This window comes from Hyperolius riggenbachi, chromosome 1 (genome assembly GCF_040937935.1).
Source record: "Hyperolius riggenbachi isolate aHypRig1 chromosome 1, aHypRig1.pri, whole genome shotgun sequence".
In the NCBI taxonomy this organism is placed as follows: Eukaryota; Metazoa; Chordata; class Amphibia; order Anura; family Hyperoliidae; genus Hyperolius; species Hyperolius riggenbachi.
In genome coordinates this window covers 412348646-412373729 of record NC_090646.1, presented here as the reverse complement: position 1 = coordinate 412373729, position 25084 = coordinate 412348646, and the positions used below count along the sequence as shown (strand labels likewise).

Below are 25084 nucleotides of genomic sequence, written 5' to 3'. Positions count from 1 at the left end.
TCGAGGTCCATTTAGAAGAGTCCGACGAGGACGAGGCGGCCGAACCCGCCCACAAGAAAGCTTACCTGCGGAAAGTTACCTGGGGCAGGGGAACATATGGGAGGGGCTCTCGCAAGCGCAAGTAGATCACCTCCTGTTAACTGAAAAAGCAGATGACCTTCAAGTACTGAACTTATCAGGTGGGTGTTTGTCGGTGCTCAAGAAAGGTTTAACTTTTTCCCTTACAGCAACTTTTGACAGATTTAGGTTTGAAATTGACTGGTATAAGAGCATACGGAAACTTAACATTTTGTTGTGGCAAAAGAAAAAATCGGATGGGGAAACCATGGAATTTAGACTTAACAGTCACACCACCATCAGTAATTTGGGATACTTTGCTCCCAGCCTGGACAGCACGACCGATCTTGAAGCCCTTAGCAATCTACAAGAACTTTTGGCAGAGAGTGCCATACTTGAGGCTGATAATGTGGACACAACTATTAGAGATGAGTTCAGAGCATGCAAATCTGTTAGGGAGTTCTCCATGACATCGGGATCGGTTGTAGATCTTTTCAACCAACGAGTATTAGCAGATATGCAGGCTTTGATTTTTCCCAAAGATCCACCCAACATTACTCCAGTGGAGAGGCAGGCTCTGGACTGGTTAAGGGAAAACAAAAGTGTGGTACTCAAAAAAGCTGACAAGGGTGGTAACCTTGTCATCATGTCAACTGAATATTATGTAAAGGAAGCTTTAAGACAATTACAGGGTGCAGATCAGTTCTATGTGAGGCTAACCAGTGACCCCACAGGCCAGTTTAAGTCGGCTCTCCAGACATTGTTGAGACGAGGGGTTGAGGCTGGCTATATCTCTGAGCGGATGGGTGGGGACTTGTTACCGGATTTTCCCATCAAGCCGGTCTGGTACTTTCTCCCCAAGGTCCACAAGGACCCCATCTGCCCCCCGGGACGCCCGATTGTGTCAGCCAGGGGGTCGCTTACTGAACCTCTTTCGAGGTACCTAGATTACACTCTAAGACCTTTCCTGAAGAAGGTCACGACCCACCTGGCTGACACCTTGGATGTCCTGGCGAAGCTAGAGGGGGTGGACCTTGGGGAGGGAGTGCGGTTGGCCTCCATTGATGTAGTCAATTTATACACCCGCATCCCACAGAAATTGGGGACCCAGGTGATAGGAGAGATCTTAATGTCCCAGGGAAAAGATGAGAGATGGGTCCAATTCATATGTGATTGTCTGTATTTTGTCATCTCACATAACGCTTTCCTTTTCAGTGACAAATGGTACTTACAGCGGTCAGGTGTTGCCATGGGTACCCCGGTGGCCCCTACTTTCTCTAATCTTTTTTTGTGGCGTTGGGAGAGTGAGGTGATCCTCTGTGAAAACAATCCCTTCAAGGCCTTAATAGGCCACTGGTACCGCTATGTGGATGATGTTTTTCTCACATGGAAGGGTACAAACGACCAATTCACTACGTTTCTGGAATCCTTGAACTCCAATAGGTTCAATATGCAATTTACAGGCATATTGGGTGGCAACCGTCTGGAGTTTCTGGATCTGGAGATGTACATAGAGGATGGTCGCATACTCACCAGGGGCCACAGAAAATCGACTGCCACTAATGCAGTACTATTAAGTACTAGTTATCATCCGGCCCATACCATCAAATCTATCCCCTACAGCCAGTTTGTCCGCCTTAAGAGAAACAACTCTAAACGTTGTGATTTTTTAAAACAGAGTCAAGAATTGGCGGTGAGACTGACTAGTAGGGGATATGACCTTACTAATGTCAATGTGGCTTACAGGAAAGCTGAGTCCCTAGAAAGGAGCAACTTGATCCTTAAAAAGACCAGAAAACAGACAGATACGAAAACCCAACAGAAATCAAAAGATGAACAAAGATTCACCTGTGTTTTTGATTATTCCCCCATGGCAGAGCGTATTAAGAGTATTGTGTACAAACATTGGCATGTGTTACGCAATGATCCTCATTTATCTGATTTGGCAACCGCCAGACCACTTATTTCTTTTAGGAGGGCTCGAACCATAGGCGATGTTATCACCAATAGCGAGTTCAGAGGACAACAGAGAGAGTTGAACTGGCTGCAGAAGTCAGTGCCAGTAGGAGCCTTCAAGTGTGGTAATTGCACACATTGTCATCAGTTTCTGCCGGGACGCAGCGTCCGGGTGGGTGGTCAGGATTTACAAATTAAGGAATTCATCCACTGCCGCACCAAATTTCTTGTATACATCATCATTTGCAAGTGCGGCAGTTTTTATGTTGGCCAGACCACCCGGATGCTGTGTACCCGTTTCCAGGAACACTGCAACTCAGTAAAAACTGGGGTAGGAGCAGGCAGACTAATTAGACATGTCAGGGAGCAGCATAATGGGAACACCAATTGTCTAAGATTTACTGGCATTTTGACTGTAGAGGTCCCACATAGAGGGGGCAATCGGGAACAAAAATTACTTCAACAAGAAGCTAGAATAATCTCAATCACAAATGCTTGTGGACCTTTGGGCCTAAATGATAGAAATGAGCTCCACTGCTTTCTCAACAAGTATGAATAGAATCCATATGTACAGATGCGAGTAGCTGTCATGGTCAGTTGAGACCACTTCTGTCAATCACTGAGATGTTTTTAATGTTTGTTTTCCTTTTTCTTAATATGTGCAACTAATATTATGTTTATTATTGTACACAGATGGCCAAATGATCCGCTGGATTGCCGCTACCTCCCTGAAGCATTAGCGACAGAAACCCAATGACAGGAATCCCGCGCTGTCACTGAAGCTGGGAGACCCGCTGTGACGCAACAGGGATATGAGGGAAGTATGGGCGCATGTGCTGGGAGACAGCGGCAAGTCACCATGGCAACGTGACGAGCAGACGTAAGTACGCCTGCATCACGTACGTTCGTTCGCAATAGGCTGGTGGAAGCCGCCCTCCAATGACGTCTACCATTACGATTGGATGATAGAGCGGGGAGACCTGCGGCTCGCTGAATGGGCTAGAGCCATCCACGTGGAGTAGGAGGTGGGCGGACCCGCTGTCCTGAACGGCGTGCGTTCCAAGAAGAGCACGGCATGGTGGTAAGCGTGATGGCCACTGTATTTAAACCGTTTGTTCCATTCCACATATTGTCTCTGATGAAGCAAGGTTAATCCTTGCAAAACAGCTGTCAGACAACTTCCTCCCCCCACTGCTGTACCTGTGTGTCGACCCGGTCACAATAAAGGGATTTTATGCAACAGTGCCCTTCTCTCCTCCTTGATCGAATTGGACTTTACACTGTATGGGAGCACGTTGCAGGTAAGCCCAGTGTGACCTGATATCCATCACTGCCGCATTTAGTGCCAGTTTTTTCCTGTCTTTTCCAATTGAATTGCCTGTGTTCTCACACTGTGCACAAATGCAACAAGCTGAAGCAGAGGGTCCGGGAACTTCGGGCACTCAGGAGGCAACAGCCAATGTTTGCAACACTCGCTTGTTGGCAGGTAGATCGGATTGGGTCTCTTTTTTCACTGACACAGCAAGTGGTTCTGATGCCAGCAAAGCAGTGGGGGTGAAGGTTTTGGAACAGGATCTCAGTCGATTGTCAGAAAAGGAGGTCAAACTTTTCTGGACAGTTGCCTCTTTGCAGAGGTACAATGACAAGCAAATTGCATCTCGTGGATTCAGAAATTACAGAGAAGTGAGTGAATACAAGAGCGACACTAAATTTGTGGAAGAGTGGGATCAAGAACATCTAGATCATTCCCTACGGCTGCAAGCAATTGTCCTGAAACGCACGGAAGTTGAATATCACACCACTGTGGCTGAAATATCAAAAAAGAAAGAGGAGTTTTTGAAACTGTCTGATTCCGCACGTCTACAGAAGTTGGAATCCAAAATTGAAAATCGCTTGGTTCCAATACAGGACGATATTAAGGAAAGAAAATTGCGTAAATTCAAACGGGATCAACAAGATTTCAAGGAGGGAAAAATCTTTGATTGGGGACAACCAGCTAAACGACAAAGAAGCAGGAGAAGGAAAACCAACAAAGAGTCTAGGGGATACTGGACAACAGATTCAGGGTCGAATTCTAGTCAAGAAGAGGGTACAGGGGGTCCGAAACAGAAAGGGGGCCCTTCACCTAAACCCATCATCAAGAGCCCGAGATGTGTCGAGGTCCCTTTAGAAGAGTCCGACGAGGACGAGGCGGCCGAACCCGCCCACAAGAAAGCTTACCTGCGGAAAGTTACCTGGGGCAGGGGAACATATGGGAGGGGCTCTCGCAAGCGCAAGTAGATCACCTCCTGTTAACTGAAAAAGCAGATGACCTTCAAGTACTGAACTTATCAGGGGTTCCCCTGCCAGATGGGTGTTTGTCGGTGCTCAAGAAAGGTTTAACTTTTTCCCTTACAGCAACTTTTGACAGATTTAGGTTTGAAATTGACTGGTATAAGAGCATACGGAAACTTAACATTTTGTTGTGGCAAAAGAAAAAATCGGATGGGGAAACCATGGAATTTAGACTTAACAGTCACACCACCATCAGTAATTTGGGATACTTTGCTCCCAGCCTGGACAGCACGACCGATCTTGAAGCCCTTAGCAATCTACAAGAACTTTTGGCAGAGAGTGCCATACTTGAGGCTGATAATGTGGACACAACTATTAGAGATGAGTTCAGAGCATGCAAATCTGTTAGGGAGTTCTCCATGACATCGGGATCGGTTGTAGATCTTTTCAACCAACGAGTATTAGCAGATATGCAGGCTTTGATTTTTCCCAAAGATCCACCCAACATTACTCCAGTGGAGAGGCAGGCTCTGGACTGGTTAAGGGAAAACAAAAGTGTGGTACTCAAAAAAGCTGACAAGGGTGGTAACCTTGTCAGCATGTCAACTGAATATTATGTAAAGGAAGCTTTAAGACAATTACAGGGTGCAGATCAGTTCTATGTGAGGCTAACCAGTGACCCCACAGGCCAGTTTAAGTCGGCTCTCCAGACATTGTTGAGACGAGGGGTTGAGGCTGGCTATATCTCTGAGCGGATGGGTGGGGACTTGTTACCGGATTTTCCCATCAAGCCGGTCTGGTACTTTCTCCCCAAGGTCCACAAGGACCCCATCTGCCCCCCGGGATGCCCGATTGTGTCAGCCAGGGGGTCGCTTACTGAACCTCTGTCGAGGTACCTAGATTACACTCTAAGACCTTTCCTGAAGAAGGTCACGACCCACCTGGCTGACACCTTGGATGTCCTGGCGAAGCTAGAGGGGGTGGACCTTGGGGAGGGAGTGCGGTTGGCCTCCATTGATGTAGTCAATTTATACACCCGCATCCCACAGAAATTGGGGACCCAGGTGATAGGAGAGATCTTAATGTCCCAGGGAAAAGATGAGAGATGGGTCCAATTCATATGTGATTGTCTGTATTTTGTCATCTCACATAACGCTTTCCTTTTCAGTGACAAATGGTACTTACAGCGGTCAGGTGTTGCCATGGGTACCCCGGTGGCCCCTACTTTCTCTAATCTTTTTTTGTGGCGTTGGGAGAGTGAGGTGATCCTCTGTGAAAACAATCCCTTCAAGGCCTTAATAGGCCACTGGTACCGCTATGTGGATGATGTTTTTCTCACATGGAAGGGTACAAACGACCAATTCACTACGTTTCTGGAATCCTTGAACTCCAATAGGTTCAATATGCAATTTACAGGCATATTGGGTGGCAACCGTCTGGAGTTTCTGGATCTGGAGATGTACATAGAGGATGGTCGCATACTCACCAGGGGCCACAGAAAATCGACTGCCACTAATGCAGTACTATTAAGTACTAGTTATCATCCGGCCCATACCATCAAATCTATCCCCTACAGCCAGTTTGTCCGCCTTAAGAGAAACAACTCTAAACGTTGTGATTTTTTAAAACAGAGTCAAGAATTGGCGGTGAGACTGACTAGTAGGGGATATGACCTTACTAATGTCAATGTGGCTTACAGGAAAGCTGAGTCCCTAGAAAGGAGCAACTTGATCCTTAAAAAGACCAGAAAACAGACAGATACAAAAACCCAACAGAAATCAAAAGATGAACAAAGATTCACCTGTGTTTTTGATTATTCCCACATGGCAGAGCGTATTAAGAGTATTGTGTACAAACATTGGCATGTGTTACGCAATGATCCTCATTTATCTGATTTGGCAACCGCCAGACCACTTATTTCTTTTAGGAGGGCTCGAACCATAGGCGATGTTATCACCAATAGCGAGTTCAGAGGACAACAGAGAGAGTTGAACTGGCTGCAGAAGTCAGTGCCAGTAGGAGCCTTCAAGTGTGGTAATTGCACACATTGTCATCAGTTTCTGCCGGGACGCAGCGTCCGGGTGGGTGGTCAGGATTTACAAATTAAGGAATTCATCCACTGCCGCACCAAATTTCTTGTATACATCATCATTTGCAAGTGCGGCAGTTTTTATGTTGGCCAGACCACCCGGATGCTGTGTACCCGTTTCCAGGAACACTGCAACTCAGTAAAAACTGGGGTAGGAGCAGGCAGACTAATTAGACATGTCAGGGAGCAGCATAATGGGAACACCAATTGTCTAAGATTTACTGGCATTTTGACTGTAGAGGTCCCACATAGAGGGGGCAATCGGGAACAAAAATTACTTCAACAAGAAGCTAGAATAATCTCAATCACAAATGCTTGTGGACCTTTGGGCCTAAATGATAGAAATGAGCTCCACTGCTTTCTCAACAAGTATGAATAGAATCCATATGTACAGATGCGAGTAGCTGTCATGGTCAGTTGAGACCACTTCTGTCAATCACTGAGATGTTTTTAATGTTTGTTTTCCTTTTTCTTAATATGTGCAACTAATATTATGTTTATTATTGTACACAGATGGCCAAATGATCCGCTGGATTGCCGCTACCTCCCTGAAGCATTAGCGACAGAAACCCAATGACAGGAATCCCGCGCTGTCACTGAAGCTGGGAGACCCGCTGTGACGCAACAGGGATATGAGGGAAGTATGGGCGCATGTGCTGGGAGACAGCGGCAAGTCACCATGGCAACGTGACGAGCAGACGTAAGTACGCCTGCATCACGTACGTTCGTTCGCAATAGGCTGGTGGAAGCCGCCCTCCAATGACGTCTACCATTACGATTGGATGATAGAGCGGGGAGACCTGCGGCTCGCTGAATGGGCTAGAGCCATCCACGTGGAGTAGGAGGTGGGCGGACCCGCTGTCCTGAACGGCGTGCGTTCCAAGAAGAGCACGGCATGGTGGTAAGCGTGATGGCCACTGTATTTAAACCGTTTGTTCCATTCCACATATTGTCTCTGATGAAGCAAGGTTAATCCTTGCGAAACAGCTGTCAGACAACTTCCTCCCCCCACTGCTGTACCTGTGTGTCGACCCGGTCACAATAAAGGGATTTTATGCAACAGTGCCCTTCTCTCCTCCTTGATCGAATCAGATTTGATTAGAGATACATTTGTCTCTTGGTCGAATCTGCCCATATTCATTCTAATGTATGGCCACCTTAAGGCTGCCATACACTGTTCGATTGCCACCAGATCGACCAGCAGATAGATCCCTCTGTGATCGAATATGATCAAAGAGGGAACTATTGGCTGCCTACACTGCAAACAGATTTAGATTTCACTATGAACCCGATTCACAATCTGTGGAGCTGCCGCCAAACACCCCCCCGCTCCAGGACTCCAACTTCACTGTACTTCCTGTCAGGGGAAGTTTAAACAGTAGAGGGCGCTCTACTGTTTAAACTTCCTGTCGGGACAGGAAGTAAGTGAAGCCACCCAGAGCCCAGCACGTAGAAGGGACAGCGGGGACACGCGCCGGCGGAACAGGTAATGTATTGCCGCTAGCGTTGGTCGTCGGACATTCGAACGCCACTATCGACGCACTCCCGACCCGCCGGCGATAGAGCGAAATCTTCGCCCACCGGCGATAGAGCGCAACGATTTCACCGTAGATTCGATCACAGTGATCGGATTTGCTGTATATCGGCAGGAAATCGTGTAAGTGTATGGGCCCCTTTATACTCATCACATGCCCCAATGTCACTGCTTACAACAGGGGTGTATTTGGGTAATATAACGTTCATGGCAGACACTAAAACTGAATAACAAATACAGTATGAAAGAATTCCCATGTACCTGTGGTTCTTTATCATGTTTGCTTGGATCTTTTTCATAGCTTTCACCATAAATTCGTAGCGTGCTCCCCACATGGCCTGAAACACCGAGTCGAAATATAATCCTTGATCCATCGGCAAAGATTATTCTCAGTCCCTAGAAACATAAGGTATACACTTTTAGATCAATGAATGTGAAAAAATCTGACAATATACATATGATGTTCCTGCTACATTTTTTTCTACACATACAGCAATAAGAAATCCATAAGATGATTGTTAAAGTAAAATTACTTAAAATAAACCCACAATGTACATGCAAATGAATATTACATACTTACCTCGCTGTCAGTTCTTCTCAGAAGCTCACTATTTTCATCTAACAACAATCCATTTCTGACAAGATTTTGTCAGACTTGTCTCTCAGGAAGTTGAAAGCCTTATAATAGCCACACACATTACAATTTTTTTTCTCGATTCGACAATTTTTATTTATTTATTTTTTTTCGCTCAAATGAAAAATTTGACTTTTGTAACCAATGTACCACACACGTTTAATTTTGACACAATCACAACAAAAACGATCAAATAAAAGATATAAATTAGATTCAATTTTCATTTATAAATGTGTATGCGGTGCTCTGTGCCATCACCGATGTGTATAAAGGCACACAACACAAACAACCAGGCCTGGATTTACATCACAGCAGCTTATAGGCACAGATGCTCTAGCACCCTAGTCTTCACTCTCCAGGAACTCATATGTTTATGTGTGAACACACCCATTGAAACAGATACAAAACCGACAGGACCGAACCGGAAATGTACCAATTTATGTGTGAACACATCAATAGAAACACATGCAAAACCGATGCCAACTGTCGAAAACTAACAGGAAAGGACTGGACAACTGTGTGAACCAAGTCTTAGGGCCCCTCGCTTTCAGGAAGCAGGAAATTTGGGCGCATGAGGCAGGTGGACAAAAAGGGCGCCGCCATTTACTCCTATAATATATGTCGTTTAATGGGCGCCCAACAGGAAAAAAGGACGGAGGAGAAAAATAACGTTTTACAAGCGGCGCACAGAGACTTTTAATGTTTTAGAACTGCTTCTCATGATTACACATTATTTAATGATTTATAATTTTTTAAACATTATTTTTAAATGAAAAACCGTACAATATTTTTTTAAAACACAGGGGGGGGGGGGGGGGGGGTCTTAGATTTAGGCACCACTAGGGGGGTCTTAGGTTTAGGCACCACCAGGGGGGTCTTAGGTTTAGGCACCACCAGGGGGGTCTTAGGTTTAGGCACCACAAGGGGGGTCTTAGGTTTAGGCACCACCAGGGGTGTCTTAGGTTTAGGAACCACCAGGGGGGTTTAGGGGTAGGTACAGGGAGGGTTCTGTGTGAGAGTAGGGTTAAGTATAGTTTTAGTAACATTCTTATTAATCTTTTATAAAACGTTACTAAACATTTCACTTTTAAAACAGGGACGATTAACGTTTTACAATTCCCGATTTCATACACATTATTTAATGATTTATAACTTTATAAAACATTATTTTTAAACGAAATATAGCACAATTTTTTTAAACGTTATTCATGCTTATCGTTTAAAACCCTGCGCCCTTTTTTCCCCGATGCCCTTTTTTAACGTATGCCCCTTTTCACTCTATCAGTTGCTGTTAGTTATAAGTGAAAGGACAACTTATGTGCAAGGTAATGTCCATGTTTCCCTATGGCTCAAGCGTTATTACTGGTTAATGACCTGCTTAACTAGAAGCTGTTACAGGGTGATAGCCATATTTAATATGGAGGATGGAGAATTCCACTGATCACAGTGGAGAAACATGACATTGCTTAGCAACAGTGGAACTACCCAGAGGCTTTCCTGTACCTAGGTGAGTTTTTCATTTTTGATTTCTGCCTTCTTGGGTTCACTTTAAATGTATTATTTTACTGATTGCAATAAACCATTCTAAAAAAATATTTATTTTGAATAAGCAACAGTAAATGTAAACGGTGACGTAGTGGTTAGCTCTCTCGCCTTGCAGCGCTGGGTCCCTGGTTCGAATCCCAGCCACGGCACTATCTGCAAAGAGTTTGTATGTTCTCTCCGTGTCTGCGTGGGTTTCCTCCGGGCACTCCGGTTTCCTCCCACATTCCAAAAACATACGGATAAGTTAATTGGCTCCCGCTAAAATTGGCCCTAGACTACAATACTTACACTACATAATATAGACATATGGCAATGGTAGGGATTAGATTGTGAGCTCCTTTGAGGGACAGCTAGTGACAAGATATATATATATACACTGTACAGCACTGCGTAATATGTTGGCGCTATATAAATACTAAATAATAATAAATGAATAGCCTACTATAAAAGCATGCAAGCACAAACCATGTTTTAGTATTTTATTAATTGCAAGTGAAATACACTAGATGGTGCTCTTATGCTACAATGGTTAGTAGGACACTGCAGAGCACTTGCTGAAGGGTACAGAAAACAGGCTGCTTACAATTCCATCCATTGAAATGTTAAACGTGGTACACATAATGCTACAGTCCGATTGCTCATTAACTTGCTTTTCACTTGCAGTGAACTAAAAATGTCTTTCTTCAAGACTTCTTGTTGGCAGAGATTCATAGACATCTATTTTATGTATGTATATTTTACAGGTAACCTCATGTAGTGTGTTATGGGGTGGAGGATTGGCATTTCAGCAATATCCTGTAACTCTTTGGGCTCTATTCACAATGGGTAGTTCGGTAAAATAATTTTAGCCGGTAAAATACCTCATTCGGTATTTTACACTTTTTTCCCAAATTCACTCAACATTTTGTGCATGAGGCAGAAGTTCGGTAATTTACCGAACAAACATGCCTCAATTCACTAGGTCCTGCTCGGGAAGTGTCACTTACCAGCGTGTAGCAGGGCAGCGGGCAGGCAGGGAGCTGCGTGTATCACTGGGAGGTTTTCTGTCCTGTGCATCACAGTCATCCCTTTAGATGTGCTGCAGCCACCAGGAGCAGCTCTTCAGTATAACAGTATACAGATTTACACATCTAAAGGGATACAAAGAACCCCCCCCCAAAAAAAAGTCAGCATCTTGCCTCTGATACAGTGAAAATCCTGCCTGATACCCCTTCGCTTCAAATCAGAGTGAGAAGCAGTGCTGTGTGGCTCTCCCTGCTGTCTGGCTCTCCCAAAAGTCTTGTCTGTCACAGAGACAGCATGGGGAGAGCCAGTTATCGGCTGCTATGAGCTGGAGAAAAATACTGAACACTTTTGCCCGGTAAACCAAATGCGGAAATCTTTGTGAATTGCAATTTCTTGACATATCTTGAGGCAATTACCGCTCAAGTTAGTAAATTACCATACTAGTCGTAGACTAATTTTTAGTGCGGTAATAGGTTTAGTGAACTGTAATGTGTGAAGGTGATGGTTAAAATCAGCTTTTTTCAGCATTACCGGATGCGGTAATGCTTTGTGAATAGAGCCCTTTGTGTGAATATTTGAAAAAGCTTGAAGTCCGGTTAGCCATAGGGAAACATGAATGTGAAATGGTGTATTCTATTCTCCAGCATGTCAAAAGTACTACTAGGCGACCAATTAAAATTCTGCTCAACGCATTAAGCTAGTGCTGAGAATCAGGGGCATAAGCCCTTGTGATGAAGCTTGTGCTGAGAATCAGGGGCATAAGCCCTTGTGATGAAGGCAGCTAGTGCTGAGAATCAGGGGCATATGCCCTTGTGATAAATCTTGTGCAGAGAATCAGGGGCATAAGCCCTTGTGATGAAGCTTGTGCTGAGAATCAGGGGCATACGCCCTTGTGATGAAGCTTGTGCTGAGAATCAGGGGCATAAGCCCTTGTGATGAAGCTTGTGCTGAGAATCAGGGGCATATGCCCTTGTGATGAAGCTTGTGCTGAGAATCAGGGCATTAGCCCTTGTGATGAATGATAGGGGGTCCCAGAGCTATGGGGGGGGGGAACGACATTAACCTTCCCTCCCTGCTATACATGGGTCCTTGCTCCAGACCAGGTGTTTTTGTGGCTACACTTATAAAATTTGGGTGGCATCAAAGCTTTGCTGGGGAGATCCGATGATTTGTAGTTACACTCCTGCTGAGAATAAGAACCTTGTGAACCTTGGCATTCTCTGTGAATCTCAGTTGCTTTTCTGGTAACGACTGTGGCATGTTTCTTGCTTGTTGTTTGTTTGCTACCTTTATTTGCCAGTGACTCTGAGCCTAGATTCTGCCTGCCTAATCCTCTGCTTGTTTACACGATTATGCACCTGACTTATGGTTTAATAATTTCCTTTGGCTGGCTTAGCATTTTCCAGTTCTTACCGGTGGGGTAAAACCAAAAGCTCAAATCGGCAATTGTTAGGCATCGAAAACGGAATCCCTTGCCAGAGTACTTTTTGTAGCATGTATTGACACATCAGACACAGAGGGCTAGGGGTGTATGCGCGGCGCCAGAGAGACCACATGTGATCCTCTGCTGCTCCGCTCTTCGGCTGCCTTCTACAGCTAAATTAAGCAATATCCAGTGCACCAACGACTCCGTATTTCTCAGGTCTTGTACCTAATTATGTCAAGAAGAGGAAAGGGGAAAGACAGAAACCTTTTTGAAAACTCCTACTGCTTCTATGAAATGTCCCGCTCCAGCCTCCAAACACTCCACTCAAGTCAAGATGGCCGACGATGCTATGCAGATGCCACAGAGCAACATGTCTACCCCAGACAGACAGTCACCTTCGACTTCAGCACAGCCCAGTGAGCTGGAGCTGACACCTCCGACCACTCCGAACCAAGATGAACTGATAGCGAACATCCAGCGGGTTTTCATACTAGAATTAAAGGACGCTGTCAGAGACATTACTCTGGAGATCCGGGACCTGGGCGGCCGCATGGATGCCTTGGAGACACAGAGGGCTGCCTAATTAGATATCCAATAGCTTTATTTTCCTTGATTAGGAGCACTTCTCTCTCTTTCCTTCTTTAAATAAGAAAGTATTTGCAATTATTCAAGTTGAGCTTTACAATCTGGGACTCTCATGTGAAACGGATCACCTCTATTGCATCTGATTGTACAATCTTGTATATCTACTATATATAGACTGAGAGGTAATTGACCACAAGGTTACTGATCACCAGAAGAGTGCCATCATTTTGATTTAAAAATAAAGCTAAGATTAAATACACTGGTGAACTCCAAGAACAAGAAAATAATGCTTCGTGAACCTAAAGGTTAGAGTTGGGCCGAACCTCCGATTTTAGGTTCGCGAACCTGGTTCGCGAACTTCCGCGGAAGGTTCGGTTCGCGTTAAAGTTCGCGAACCGCAATAGACTTCAATGGGGATGCGAACTTTGAAAAAAAAAAATAATTATGCTGGCCACAAAAGTGATGGAAAAGATGTTTCAAGGGGTCTAACACTTGGAGGGGGGCATGGCGGAGTGGGATACATGCCAAAAGTCCCGGGGAAAAATCTGGATTTGACGCAAAGCAGCGTTTTAAGGGCAGAAATCACATTGAATGCTAAATGACAGGCCTAAAGTGCTTTCAAACATCTTGCATGTGTATACATCAATCAGGTAGTGTAATTAAGGTACTGCTTCACACTGACACACCAAACTCACCGTGTAACGCACCGCAAACAGCTGTTTGTGTAGTGACGGCCGTGCTGGACTGGTGCGCACCATGGCGAGAGTGCAGGTTTTGGTGGCTTTACAGCCCATATGGTCGCCTGGCTGATGTAGCTGAATGACAGAACAGTGACTGTCCAGCTGATCAAATTTGGTCTGACCACAATGAGGCAACGACCTTATTATCGTGGGTGTGCCCCCCGAGACACTCATCTAGGCGCCGGTCATTGCTTTATTGTGATACGCAAGCCCCTTCACCACGGCAAGGTAATGATCACGAAGGGGAATGGGCACATGTACATGCCTTTTCTTTTGTTGTTGCAGCTGCCCGCAGTGCAGCCAGAAAAATTAGGCAGTCATGTACACGCACCAGAAAAATTATTACAGCGGCCGCTGCTAGCAGCGGCCTAAAAAATTCAGCAATCCACCTGGAGTCCCAGACCCTGTTGGTGGTGGCAGAGAAGGTAGTCAAGCGGCCTGCAGGCAGACATGCTGTGTGGAGGGACTGGGAGCGACTTAGTCTTCTTGGGGCAGGCCAGGCAGCCAGTCACACGGCGTGCAGGCAGAGATGCTGTGTGTGCGGGGACTGACTTAGTCTTGGGGCGGACAGCAGCCCTCCGGGATCCATGCCTCATTCATTTTGATAAAGGTGAGGTACTTAACACTTTTGTGACTTAGGCGACTTCTCTTCTCTGTGACAATGCCTCCAGCTGCGCTGAAGGTCCTTTCTGACAGGACGCTTGCGGCAGGGCAGGAGAGAAGTTGGATGGCAAATTGAGACAGCTCTGGCCACAGGTCAAGCCTGCGCACCCAGTAGTTCAAGGGTTCCTTATCGCTGTTCACAGCAGTGTCTACATCCACACTTAAGGCCAGGTAGTCGGCTACCTGCCGTTCCAGGCGTTGGTGGAGGGTGGATCCGGAAGGGCTACGGCGAGGCGTTGGACTAAAGAACGTCCGCATGTCCGACATCACCATGAGATCGCTGGAGCGTCCTGTCTTTGACTGCGTGGACACGGGAGGAGGATTAGTGGCAGTGGTACCTTGCTGGCGTTGTGCCGTCACATCACCCTTAAAGGCATTGTAAAGCATAGTTGACAGCTGGTTCTGCATGTGCTGCATCCTTTCCACCTTCCGGTGAGTTGGTAACAGGTCCGCCACTTTGTGCCTGTACCGAGGGTCTAGTAGTGTGGCCACCCAGTACAGGTCATTCCCCTTGAGGTTTTTTATACGGGGGTCCCTCAACAGGCAGGACAGCATAAAAGACGACATCTGCACAAAGTCGGATCCAGTACCCTCCATCTCCTCTTGCTCTTCCTCAGTGACGTCAGGTAAGTCAACCTCCTCCCCCCAGCCGCGAACAATACCACGGGAAGGTTGAGCAGCACAAGCCCCTTGCGATGCCTGCTGAGGTTGTTCTCCTGCCGCTGTCCCCTCCTCCTCCTCCTCCTCCCCCAAAGAAACACCTTCCTCATCATCCTCTGAGTCTGACTCGTCTTCTGCACACGACTTCTCTTCTTCCTCCTCCTCCCCCCTCTGTGCTGCCGCAGGTGTTGAGGAAACAGCTGGGTCTGATGAAAATTGGTCCCATGCCTGTTCCTGCCGTAACGGTTCCTGGTCACGCTCATTCACAGCTTCATCCGCCACTCTACGCACAGCACGCTCCAAGAAGTAAGCGTAGGGAATTAAGTCGCTGATGGTGCCCTCACTGCGGCTCACCAGGTTGGTCACCTCCTCAAACGGCCGCATGAGCCTGCATGCATTTTCCATCAGTGTCCAGTTGTCGGGCCAGAACATCCCCATCTTCCCAGACTGTTTCATTCTACTGTAGTTGTAGAGGTAGTGGGTCACGGCTTTCTTCTGTTCTAGCAGGCGGGAGAACATGAGCAGGGTCGAGTTCCAGCGAGTCGGGCTATCGCAAATGAGGCGTCTCACCGGCATGTTGTTTTTGCGCTGAATTTCCGCAAAGCGTGCCATGGCTGTGTATAACCGCCTCAAATGCCCACAGAACTTCCTGGCCTGCTTCAGGACATTCGCTAAGCCAGGGTACTTTGCCACAAATCTTTGAACCACTAGATTCATGACATGTGCCATGCAGGGTATGTGTGTCAGCTTCCCCATATGCAAAGCGGCAAGCAGATTGCTGCCGTTGTCGCACACCACGTTGCCTATCTCCAGGTGGTGCGGGGTCAGCCACTCATCCACCTGTTTCTTAAGAGCAGCCAGGAGAGCTGCTCCAGTGTGACTCTCCGCTTTGAGACAAGACATGTCTAAGATGGCGTGACACCGTCTTACCTGGCATGCAGCATAGGCCCTGCGGAGCTGGGGCTGTGTAGCTGGAGAGGAGAACTGCCACTCAGCCAAGGAGGAGGAGGACAGCGAAGAGCATGTAGCAGGAGGAGAGGAGGTGGCAGGAGGCCTGCCTGCAAGCCGTGGAGGTGTCACAATTTGGTGCGCGGCGCCCTGCTTGCCATCGTTCACCACCAGGTTCACCCAATGGGCTGTGTAGGTAATGTAGCGGCCCTGCCCGTGCTTGGCAGACCAGGCATCCGTGGTCAGGTGTACCCTTGACCCAACGCTCTTCGCAAGAGATGACACCACTTGCCTCTCAACTTCACGGTGCAGTTGGGGTATGGCCTTTCTCGAAAAATAAGTGCGGCCTGGCATCTTCCACTGCGGTGTTCCGATGGCCACAAATTTACGGAAGGCCTCAGAGTCCACCAGCCGGTATGGTAACAGCTGCCGAGCTAACAGTTCCGCCACGCCAGCTGTCAGACGCCGGGCAAGGGGGTGACTGGCCGAAATTGGCTTCTTCCGCTCAAACATTTCCTTCACGGACACCTGACTGCTGCTGTGGGCAGAGGAGCAGGAACCGCTCAAGGGCAGAGGCGGAGTGGAGGAGGGTGCCTGTGAAGGTGGAAGGGAGAAAGCGGCAGAAGCAGATAATGCACCTGATGGAGGAGGAAGAGGAGAAGGAGGGTGGCTTTGCTTTTGTGTGCTGCTGCTGCTTTTGCTCAGGTGGCCATCCCATTGCTGTTTGTGCCTTTTCTCCAGGTGCCTTCGTAAGGCACTTGTCCCTACGTGAGTGTTGACCTTTCCACGGCTCAATTTTTGTTGGCAGAGCGAACAGATAGCTTTGGTCCGATCTGAGGCACACACATTAAAAAATTTCCACACCGCTGAGCCACCCTGGGATGTGGGCACTATGGGGACCTCAGCAGCTGATGCTGAAGGGCAAGTTGGCTGGCTGTACATAGGTGGCGATACATGGTGCCGGACTCTGCCACCAGCTGTTTCTGACGAAGAGCTGCCCCAGCTTCTTTCAGCAACTTCTCTCCTCCTACTACTCTCTGACTCCCCCTCTGAACTGTCCCCCTCTTCATCTCCTCTATTGGGAACATACAGAGGATCCCTATTACCGTCATCATCGTAGTCATCCTGCCCAGCTTCACTTGCCTCAGACAAATCCAAACTTGCACCATCAGTAGGTCCTTCATCCTCCTGACACGTTACATCCATAGTGTTGCCGCGTAACTCAGACATATGAGCTGGTGAAAATTCATCTGGCTGTAACAACAATGGCTGTGCATCAGTGATTTCACCACTAAATAATTCTTGCGAAGTGTCAAATGCAGCGGAAGTGGTGCTAGTAGTAGCGCTGGTGGCTGAGCAAGATGAGGTGTTCTGTGTCGCTAAATACTCAACCACGTCCTGACAATCTTGGGAGGTGATGGGACGTGCCTTCTTCCGAGCACTGTACTGTGGGCCAGGTCCACACGAAATTACATTTACACGACCTCGCGCAGACCTGCCGGGTGGCCATCCTCTGGCTCTGGCACTACCTCTTCCTCTACCTGTTTTGTCCATATCGGGTATGCACAGAGTGGTATATCACACTGCGTGCACTCACGTAGGTAGGTGGGTTCACTTAACTGCACAGGTATGCGCACTGATGCGGTGGGTTCACTGAACAGAACAGGTATACAGTGGCAGGTTCACAGAACAGGTATGCAGTGGCAGGTTCACTGAACACAACAGGTATGCAGTGGCAGGTTCACTGAACACAACAGGTATGCAGAGGCGGGTTCACTGAACAGGTATACAGTGGCGGGTTCAATGAACAGAACAGGTATGCAGTGGCGGGTTCACTAAACAGAACAGGTATACAGTGGCGGGTTCACTAAACAGAACAGGTATACAGTGGCGGGTTCACAGAACAGGTATGCAGTGGCAGGTTCACTGAACACAACAGGTATGCAGTGGCGGGTTCACTGAACAGGTATACAGTGGCGGGTCCACTGAACAGAACAGGTATGCAGTGGCGGGTTCACTAAACAGAACAGGTATACAGTGGCGGGTTTACTAAACAGAACAGGTATACAGTGGCGGGTTCACAGAACAGGTATGCAGTGGCAGGTTCACTGAACACAACAGGTATGCAGTGGCAGGTTCACTGAACACAACAGGTATGCAGTGGCGGGTTCACTGAACAGGTATACAGTGGCGGGTTCACTAAACAGAACAGGTATACAGTGGCGGGTTCACAGAACAGGTATGCAGTAGCAGGTTCACTGAACACAACAGGTATGCAGTGGCGGGTTCACTGAACAGGTATGCAGTGGTGGGTTCACAGAACAGGTATGCAGTGGTGGGTTCACAGCACAGGTATGCAGTGGTGGGTTCAATGAACAGGTATACAGTGGCGGGTCCACTGAACAGAACAGGTATTCAGTGGCAGGTTCACTGAACAGGTATGCAGTGGTGGGTTCACAGCACAGGTATGCAGTGGTGGGTTCACAGAACAGGTATGTAGTGGTGGGTTCACAGCACAGGTATGCAGTGGTGGGTTCAATGAACAGGTATACAGTGGCGGGTCCACTGAACAGAACAGGTATGCAGTGGCAGGTTCACTGAACAGGTATGCAGTGGTGGGTTCACAGCACAGGTATGCAGTGGTGGGTTCACAGAACAGGTATGCAGTGGTGGGTTCACAGCACAGGTATGCAGTGGTGGGTTCAATGAACAGGTATACAGTGGCGGGTCCACTGAACAGCACAGGTATGCAGTGGCAGGTTCACTGAACAGGTATGCAGTGGTGGGTTCACAGCACAGGTATGCAGTGGTGGGTTCACTGAACAGGTATGCAGTGGTGGGTTCACAGCACAGGTATGCAGTGGTGGGTTCACAGCACAGGTATGCAGTGGTGGGTTCACAGCACAGGTATGCAGTGGTGGGTTCACAGCACAGGTATGCAGTGGTGGGTTCACAGAACAGGTATGCAGCCAGACAGGAACAAGTTAAGCCTAACTAATCTTTCCCTGAGAGACAGTCTGCAGCAGCTCGCCCTACTCTCACTAACGCAGGCAGCACACGAGTGACCCTAATGGCCGCCGCTGCCTGCCTTATATAAGGGGGGGTGGGGCTCCAGGGGCTAGTGTAGCCTAATTGGCTACACTGGGCCTGCTGACTGTGATGTAGAGGGTCAAAGTTGACCCTCCATGTGCATTATGGGGCGAACGGAACTTCCGCAAAGGTTCGCCTGCGGGACGCGAACGCGAACCACTGAAGTTCGCATGGAACCGTTCGCAGGCGAACCGTTCGGCCCAACTCTACTAAAGGTACATAGGCAAACGCAGGGGGGATTACAGCTGCCCAGAATCCTCCCTCAGACCAGGGCCGGTTCAGTGTCTGGGGACAGGCACAAGTTGGACACCAAAATATCTGCCGGCATCCTGCAGCTCACAGCACTGCCCCCTTTCTTTCCCTGCTACAGTTGACTTTGGATAAAGCAACAGTGTGTGCACAGAGCATGGAGCAGCTCTAGGGAACTTAGAGTCAGGTATGAGCACAGCCCTGTGCCCTGCTGTGTGAATGCTTCACTTTCCCCTTCATTACCGTTGGCTAACCTCATTATTATCTGTATCCAAACTGCTCCTGATCAATCCCGTTGTCGGTCCATCAGACAGGAAAGTGCATTATGTGTGCCCAGCATGATGTCCTGCCATATTATTATACTGTATTGTGCGTGGATGAGGGAGACCTTTCAGGAATCCCCCCCCCCCCTAAAAATCCTGAGTTTGCCCCTGAGGTGCCAAATAACAATCCAATTTCCCGAATAAGAGACGATCCGATCCGGTCAGGAACAACAACAGACCAAACAACAACAAAGAGGAAAATGATAAGCCATCCATTCAGATTAAAATAATCGACCCATAATTCAGATCTACGTAACAATCGATAAAGCAATCGTTCATCATCAATCGGCACCAGTAAGAAAAAATAAAGTTGTAAGGGGCCTATTTAGAGATAGTAGTAGTGATCATCACAAATGTATAAATAGGCCCGTTATAGCTTTGACGTACTGCTGCTACCAACGATTAGTACACGCCTTGGAACTACATAGGCTCTTTTTTGTTGTTTTTCCTGTAGTTCAGCTTTATAGCAGTCTTATAAAGGTGGCCATTAAAGATACAATTCAGCAAATGATCGTTTGCAAACGATTAGTATGAATGATCGGAAATGATCGTTTGGGACCACTAGTGGATGAAAATATCCTAACCAGTCAGATCAAATTAATGAAATCAACCCGATTTTGAGATCAACCCCGTCAATGTGATTACATTGGTTAGGAGATTTTGCCAGTTACTGGCCTCAAATATTCACTTCCTAACATTGTATCATTAGTGGCCACCTTTACTTTTATTTTGAATGTTTCCATCAGCAAGGTTTGTGATTTTATGCTTATACTAGTAAAAAGGTCTGTTAGGGGGCTAGGCCACGGCTGTTACGCCCCACCCCACTCGCCTGCAACGCGCACAGATGCATCCCGCTTGCCCGTCCCCCACCGCTGTCCGAAGTATATGCACACACGGCTTGCTTGACAGTTGGAAAAAACTGTTATTTCCCACAATGGGCTCTATTCTCAAAGACTTTTGAGGAAGGAAAAGGAAGTTTGCAACCAAAATACCGTCAAGTTGGAATTCTCAAAATGTTCCGCGTGTTTTTTCCGCATGCGGAAAAAGTGCGGGATTCATGCGGAAAAATTTCCGCAAAAGTCGGTATTTTCCGCAATAAAAAATCAATTCTCAAAAATGTTCAGGCACATAATTTCGTCGTTATTTACCGATTTTTTATCACCTACAAATAGTAGGTGATATATTCCGCATCCCATTGACTTTAATGAAGTGTGGAGGCTTAAGGGCTGTGCTTGGTGGACTTTAATTTTTTTTTTTTAAACACTTTTTCATGTGAGCTTTTTACCGCATGATTCCCGCATGAATAATGGCTGTTTCCGCATCTTTTTTCCCGCATGCGGAAAACATGCGGAAAATATAAGTGAATGTGGAAAAAATGCGGAGTTTACCGCTGGCGGAAATATAGCGGTAAAATTTTGCGGTGTTTTTGCCTGTTTGTGAATAGAGCCCAATGCAATGAGGTTCACAGACAGCAAACTGTCAGGTCTGGAAGCACAGACACAGGGACACAGGAGGACGCAGAGACACGGGGATTTTATTACAGTATATAGGATACCACATCTGCTTAGTGCTCATCAGAATCAGAATCAATTTTATTTTGCCAGTAAGTTTGCACCTACAAGGAATTTGTCTTGGCAGTTGCTTAACAAACACAAACAAAAACCATGCAACAAAAACTCATATCACTGGAGCCGTTATGCAAATTTGACTTTCTAGAATTGAAAGTGTCCAAAATGTATCACCTTCATGTGCTGTAACTAGAGATGGGCAATGAGATGCTAATAATGCCAACTTGCATTCAAATTTAATGCAAAGAGTATAGAGCTTTTATGGCAATGCCTTCAATTATCCTGTAAACAAGCATTCTGGGCTGCATGCTTCCAGGCAGGGCCGCTTAGCAGCGCCGGCGAGAGGAGGAATCCGCATAATCAGCCAATCAACAAAGTGCCTTATACGTGCTTCCTCCTCGCCTCGTGGTCTCATTGTTCCAGAGACCACCAGCGAGGAGGAAGCACTTGTAAGTTACATTGCCCACAGCTTTATTTTGCCCACAGCCCCCCTGATCTCCCACCCCAGGCTTCATACCCCCCCGATCACCCCAGCAGACCCCTGCCCAGCACCCTTGCACCCCTATAAAACCCCCACCCCCCCACCTGCCACTAACTAGCAACGCTATCCCTTAGCTTAGGTCCCTAACTGCCTCCTAATCACCCCTGATCCCCCCCCCCCACCTTTAGATCACCCCCAGACCCCATCCCAGACTACCCCCTGTATACTGTATACATCTGTATACAGCTACCTTACCCCCTGATCCCCCTCTGATCACCCTCTGATCACCTGTCCATCACCCCTCAGCACCCCCACCCATCAGAGCAGACCCTAACTGCCCCGCGGGGGTAACCGATCACCTGCCCAGACCCTCAATTGCCCTCCTGATTACATCCCCTGCGCATTGTTTACATCTCTCCTCCCCAGCGATCACTAACTGATCTTCGATCAGTAACCCCCTGTGTCTGCCTCTCATCAGATCAGGACTCCTGATCAACCCCCCACCTCCTCAAATCACCCTCAGACACCCCCCCCCCCCTAATCACCGTCCGAGTGCATTGTATTTGACTGTGCTGTGATTGTATTCGATTGTGCTGCGATTGTATTCGATTGTGCTGCGATTGTTTTTGATTGTCCCGTGATCTGCTTCGATTGTCCCGTGATTGTTTGATTGCCTCTGAGACCCCACTTCCCGCCACACCCAAGACCACCTCCAACCACCACCTTCCAAGTGCATCAGATTTGCTTGTGCTGTGATTGGAGTTGATTGTGCTGTAATTGTATTTGATTGTCCCGTGATTGTTTGATTGCCTCTGAGACCCCACTTCCCACCAACCCCAATACCTCTCAAATACTCCCTTTTGCTAGGTAGGTGCTCTTTTTTTCTGGGTAGTCTCGGAGGAAAACCCCATAAATTTAGCAATCCACAATGGCAAGAAGGGGGATTTCCGATGAGGAGGTATACAGGTACATACATGGACCGGCTTTTGGGAAGACTCATCCGACGAATCATCCGGGTCCGAATTTGAACCTGTGAAAAGCAGTGGTTCCCTGACCGAAAGTGATGACGAGGCTTTGGTCCCGGCTAGAGCCAGGCGTACCAGACCCCATGTCGTTAGACCGCAGGTGGCGCAGGATCCGCCTCAAGGGCAGCAGGGTGGTGCTAGCGCTGATGATAGTTTTCTTGGTGAGGCAGGCACCAGCAGCGCAGCATCTCCTGGACTTGGTACCAGTACTTCTGTAGACCCTGGTGAAGTGGTGAGCGCCAGCATGGAAGTTGAAACTGGTACAGTAGCAAGTGCAGTAGTACCCCCGTCGCAGCCACCAAGAAGAAGACGGGCCCGTAGTACCCATAGACTCCCAGAGGTGCTGGCACATCCAGATTGGCAATCCCCTGATTCCGCCGCACCTGTAGTGCCCCCTTTCACCGCCCAGTCTGGAGTCCAGGTGGCGACAGCTCATCTAGGAACGGCCCTAGACTTTTTGCAGCTGTTCATCACCCAGGTTCTCTTGGACTTAATTGTGGTTGAGACCAACCGTAAAGCCACACAATTCATCACCGAGCACCCGGAGAGCATCTATGCCCAGCCTTTCCGGTGGAAACCAGTCCAAGTTTCCGACATTAAAATCTTTTTGGCCCTTATCCTTCACTTGGGACTAATGAAACAGAATGTATTGCGGTCGTATTGGTCTACGAACCCAGTACATCATGTTCCCTTGTACCCTGCTGCCATGTCCAGGAAACAATTTGAGTCCATCCTGCGCTTCCTGCACTTCAACGACGACAAAACCTGTCATAAAAAGGGCCACCCTGCTTATGACCGGCTCCACAAAATTCGGCCCCTCATAGACCACCCCCCCCCCCAGATGCAACTAGCCGACTGCATGGAAGGCATTACGCCTATCAGCTTCCGTGTGCCCCAGGTCAACGCATCCGAAGAAAACGTTGTCGTGTCTGCAGCAGGGCTGGAAGAAGGACTGACACCGTTTATTGTTGTCCCAAATGTCCTGACCAGCCTGGCCTATGCATAGGGGAGTGTTTTGAGAGGTACCACGAGCAGGTACACTATTAGAACCTAGGGAACTCCAGACACAGGAGTATGCACACACTCAGTGGTCTTTCGCACATTGTCCCAGGTGGAGGAGTGGTAAGCTTGAAAACCAAACAAAGAGGTAAGCATAAAAGTCGGAAGAATGATCGGTTTCCATGCTTGATATTGCTGATCTGTCCTGGGTTGGCGATATAAGACGGCATGTTTGAATTTCCCTTGAGTGTGGACACCCCGGTTTATATGTGATTTACTTTGGGCCTATGATGATGCTTTAATGCCACACAGAGTCATCTCTATTGGCAGGCATATTGCTGTATACTACAGGCATAATGCTGTATACTAAAGTTCTGAGGCCCAGTCACATAAGTTGGTGGCTCACTCTGAGTGCAGGGTGGCACGGGGTGTCTCTCTCCTGAGGTTATCACTGCCATTGATGTGGAGGAAGATCTGCCATTGATGTGGAGCAAGGTATGTTTGCCGTTCATTTTTCCTTTCAGCCCAGAGTGCATAACCCGTATACCCAATATAAGGAGTATAGCAGAAACTCCTAATACTGGCCATACATGTAATGATTGCAGAGACCCTAAAATGCCAGGACAGACTCCACAAATGACCCCATTTTGGAAAGAGGACACCCTAAAGTATTATGTGAGGTGCACGGTGAGTTCATAGAAGATTTTAGTTTTTGTCACAAGTTAGCAGAATTTTTTTTTTTTTTTTTTACAAAGTGTCATTTTCCGTTAACTTGTGACAAAAAATAAAATTTTCAATGACCTCACCATTCCCCTCATGGAATACCTTGTTGTGTATTCTTTCCAAAATGGGGTCATCTGTGGGGTTTGTTAACTGTCCTGGCAAGTGGGCGGGGTGCTAAATTTTGAGCACCCCTGTAAAGCCTAAAGGTACTCCTTGGACTCTGGGTCCCTTAGCGCAGTTAGGGTGCAAAAAAGTGCCACACATGTGGTATCGCCGTACTCTGGAGAAGTAGTACAATGTGTTTTGGGGTGTATTTTTACACATACCCATGCTGGGTGGGAGAAATACCTCTGTAAATGACAATCTTTTGATTTTTTTACACACAATTGTCCATTTACAGAGATATTTCTCCCACCCAGCATGGGTATGTGTAAAAATACACCCCAAAACACATTGTACTACTTCTCTCGAGTACGGCGATACCACATGTGTGGCACTTTTTTGCACCCT

The 25084-nt window shown here is 47.4% G+C and overlaps 1 protein-coding gene across 2 annotated transcripts in view; it reads right to left on the bottom strand.

Annotated features, from left to right (window-relative positions):
* The window catches only part of PGM5 (phosphoglucomutase 5), a 232757-nt gene that overhangs the window by 29125 nt on the left and 178548 nt on the right, over positions 1-25084 (bottom strand). For both annotated transcript variants that reach the window (XM_068236008.1, XM_068236018.1), the window contains exon 10: positions 8172-8306. In XM_068236008.1, coding sequence (XP_068092109.1) covers positions 8172-8306 — 135 coding nt within the window. The remainder of the gene's footprint in view (positions 1-8171; positions 8307-25084) is intronic.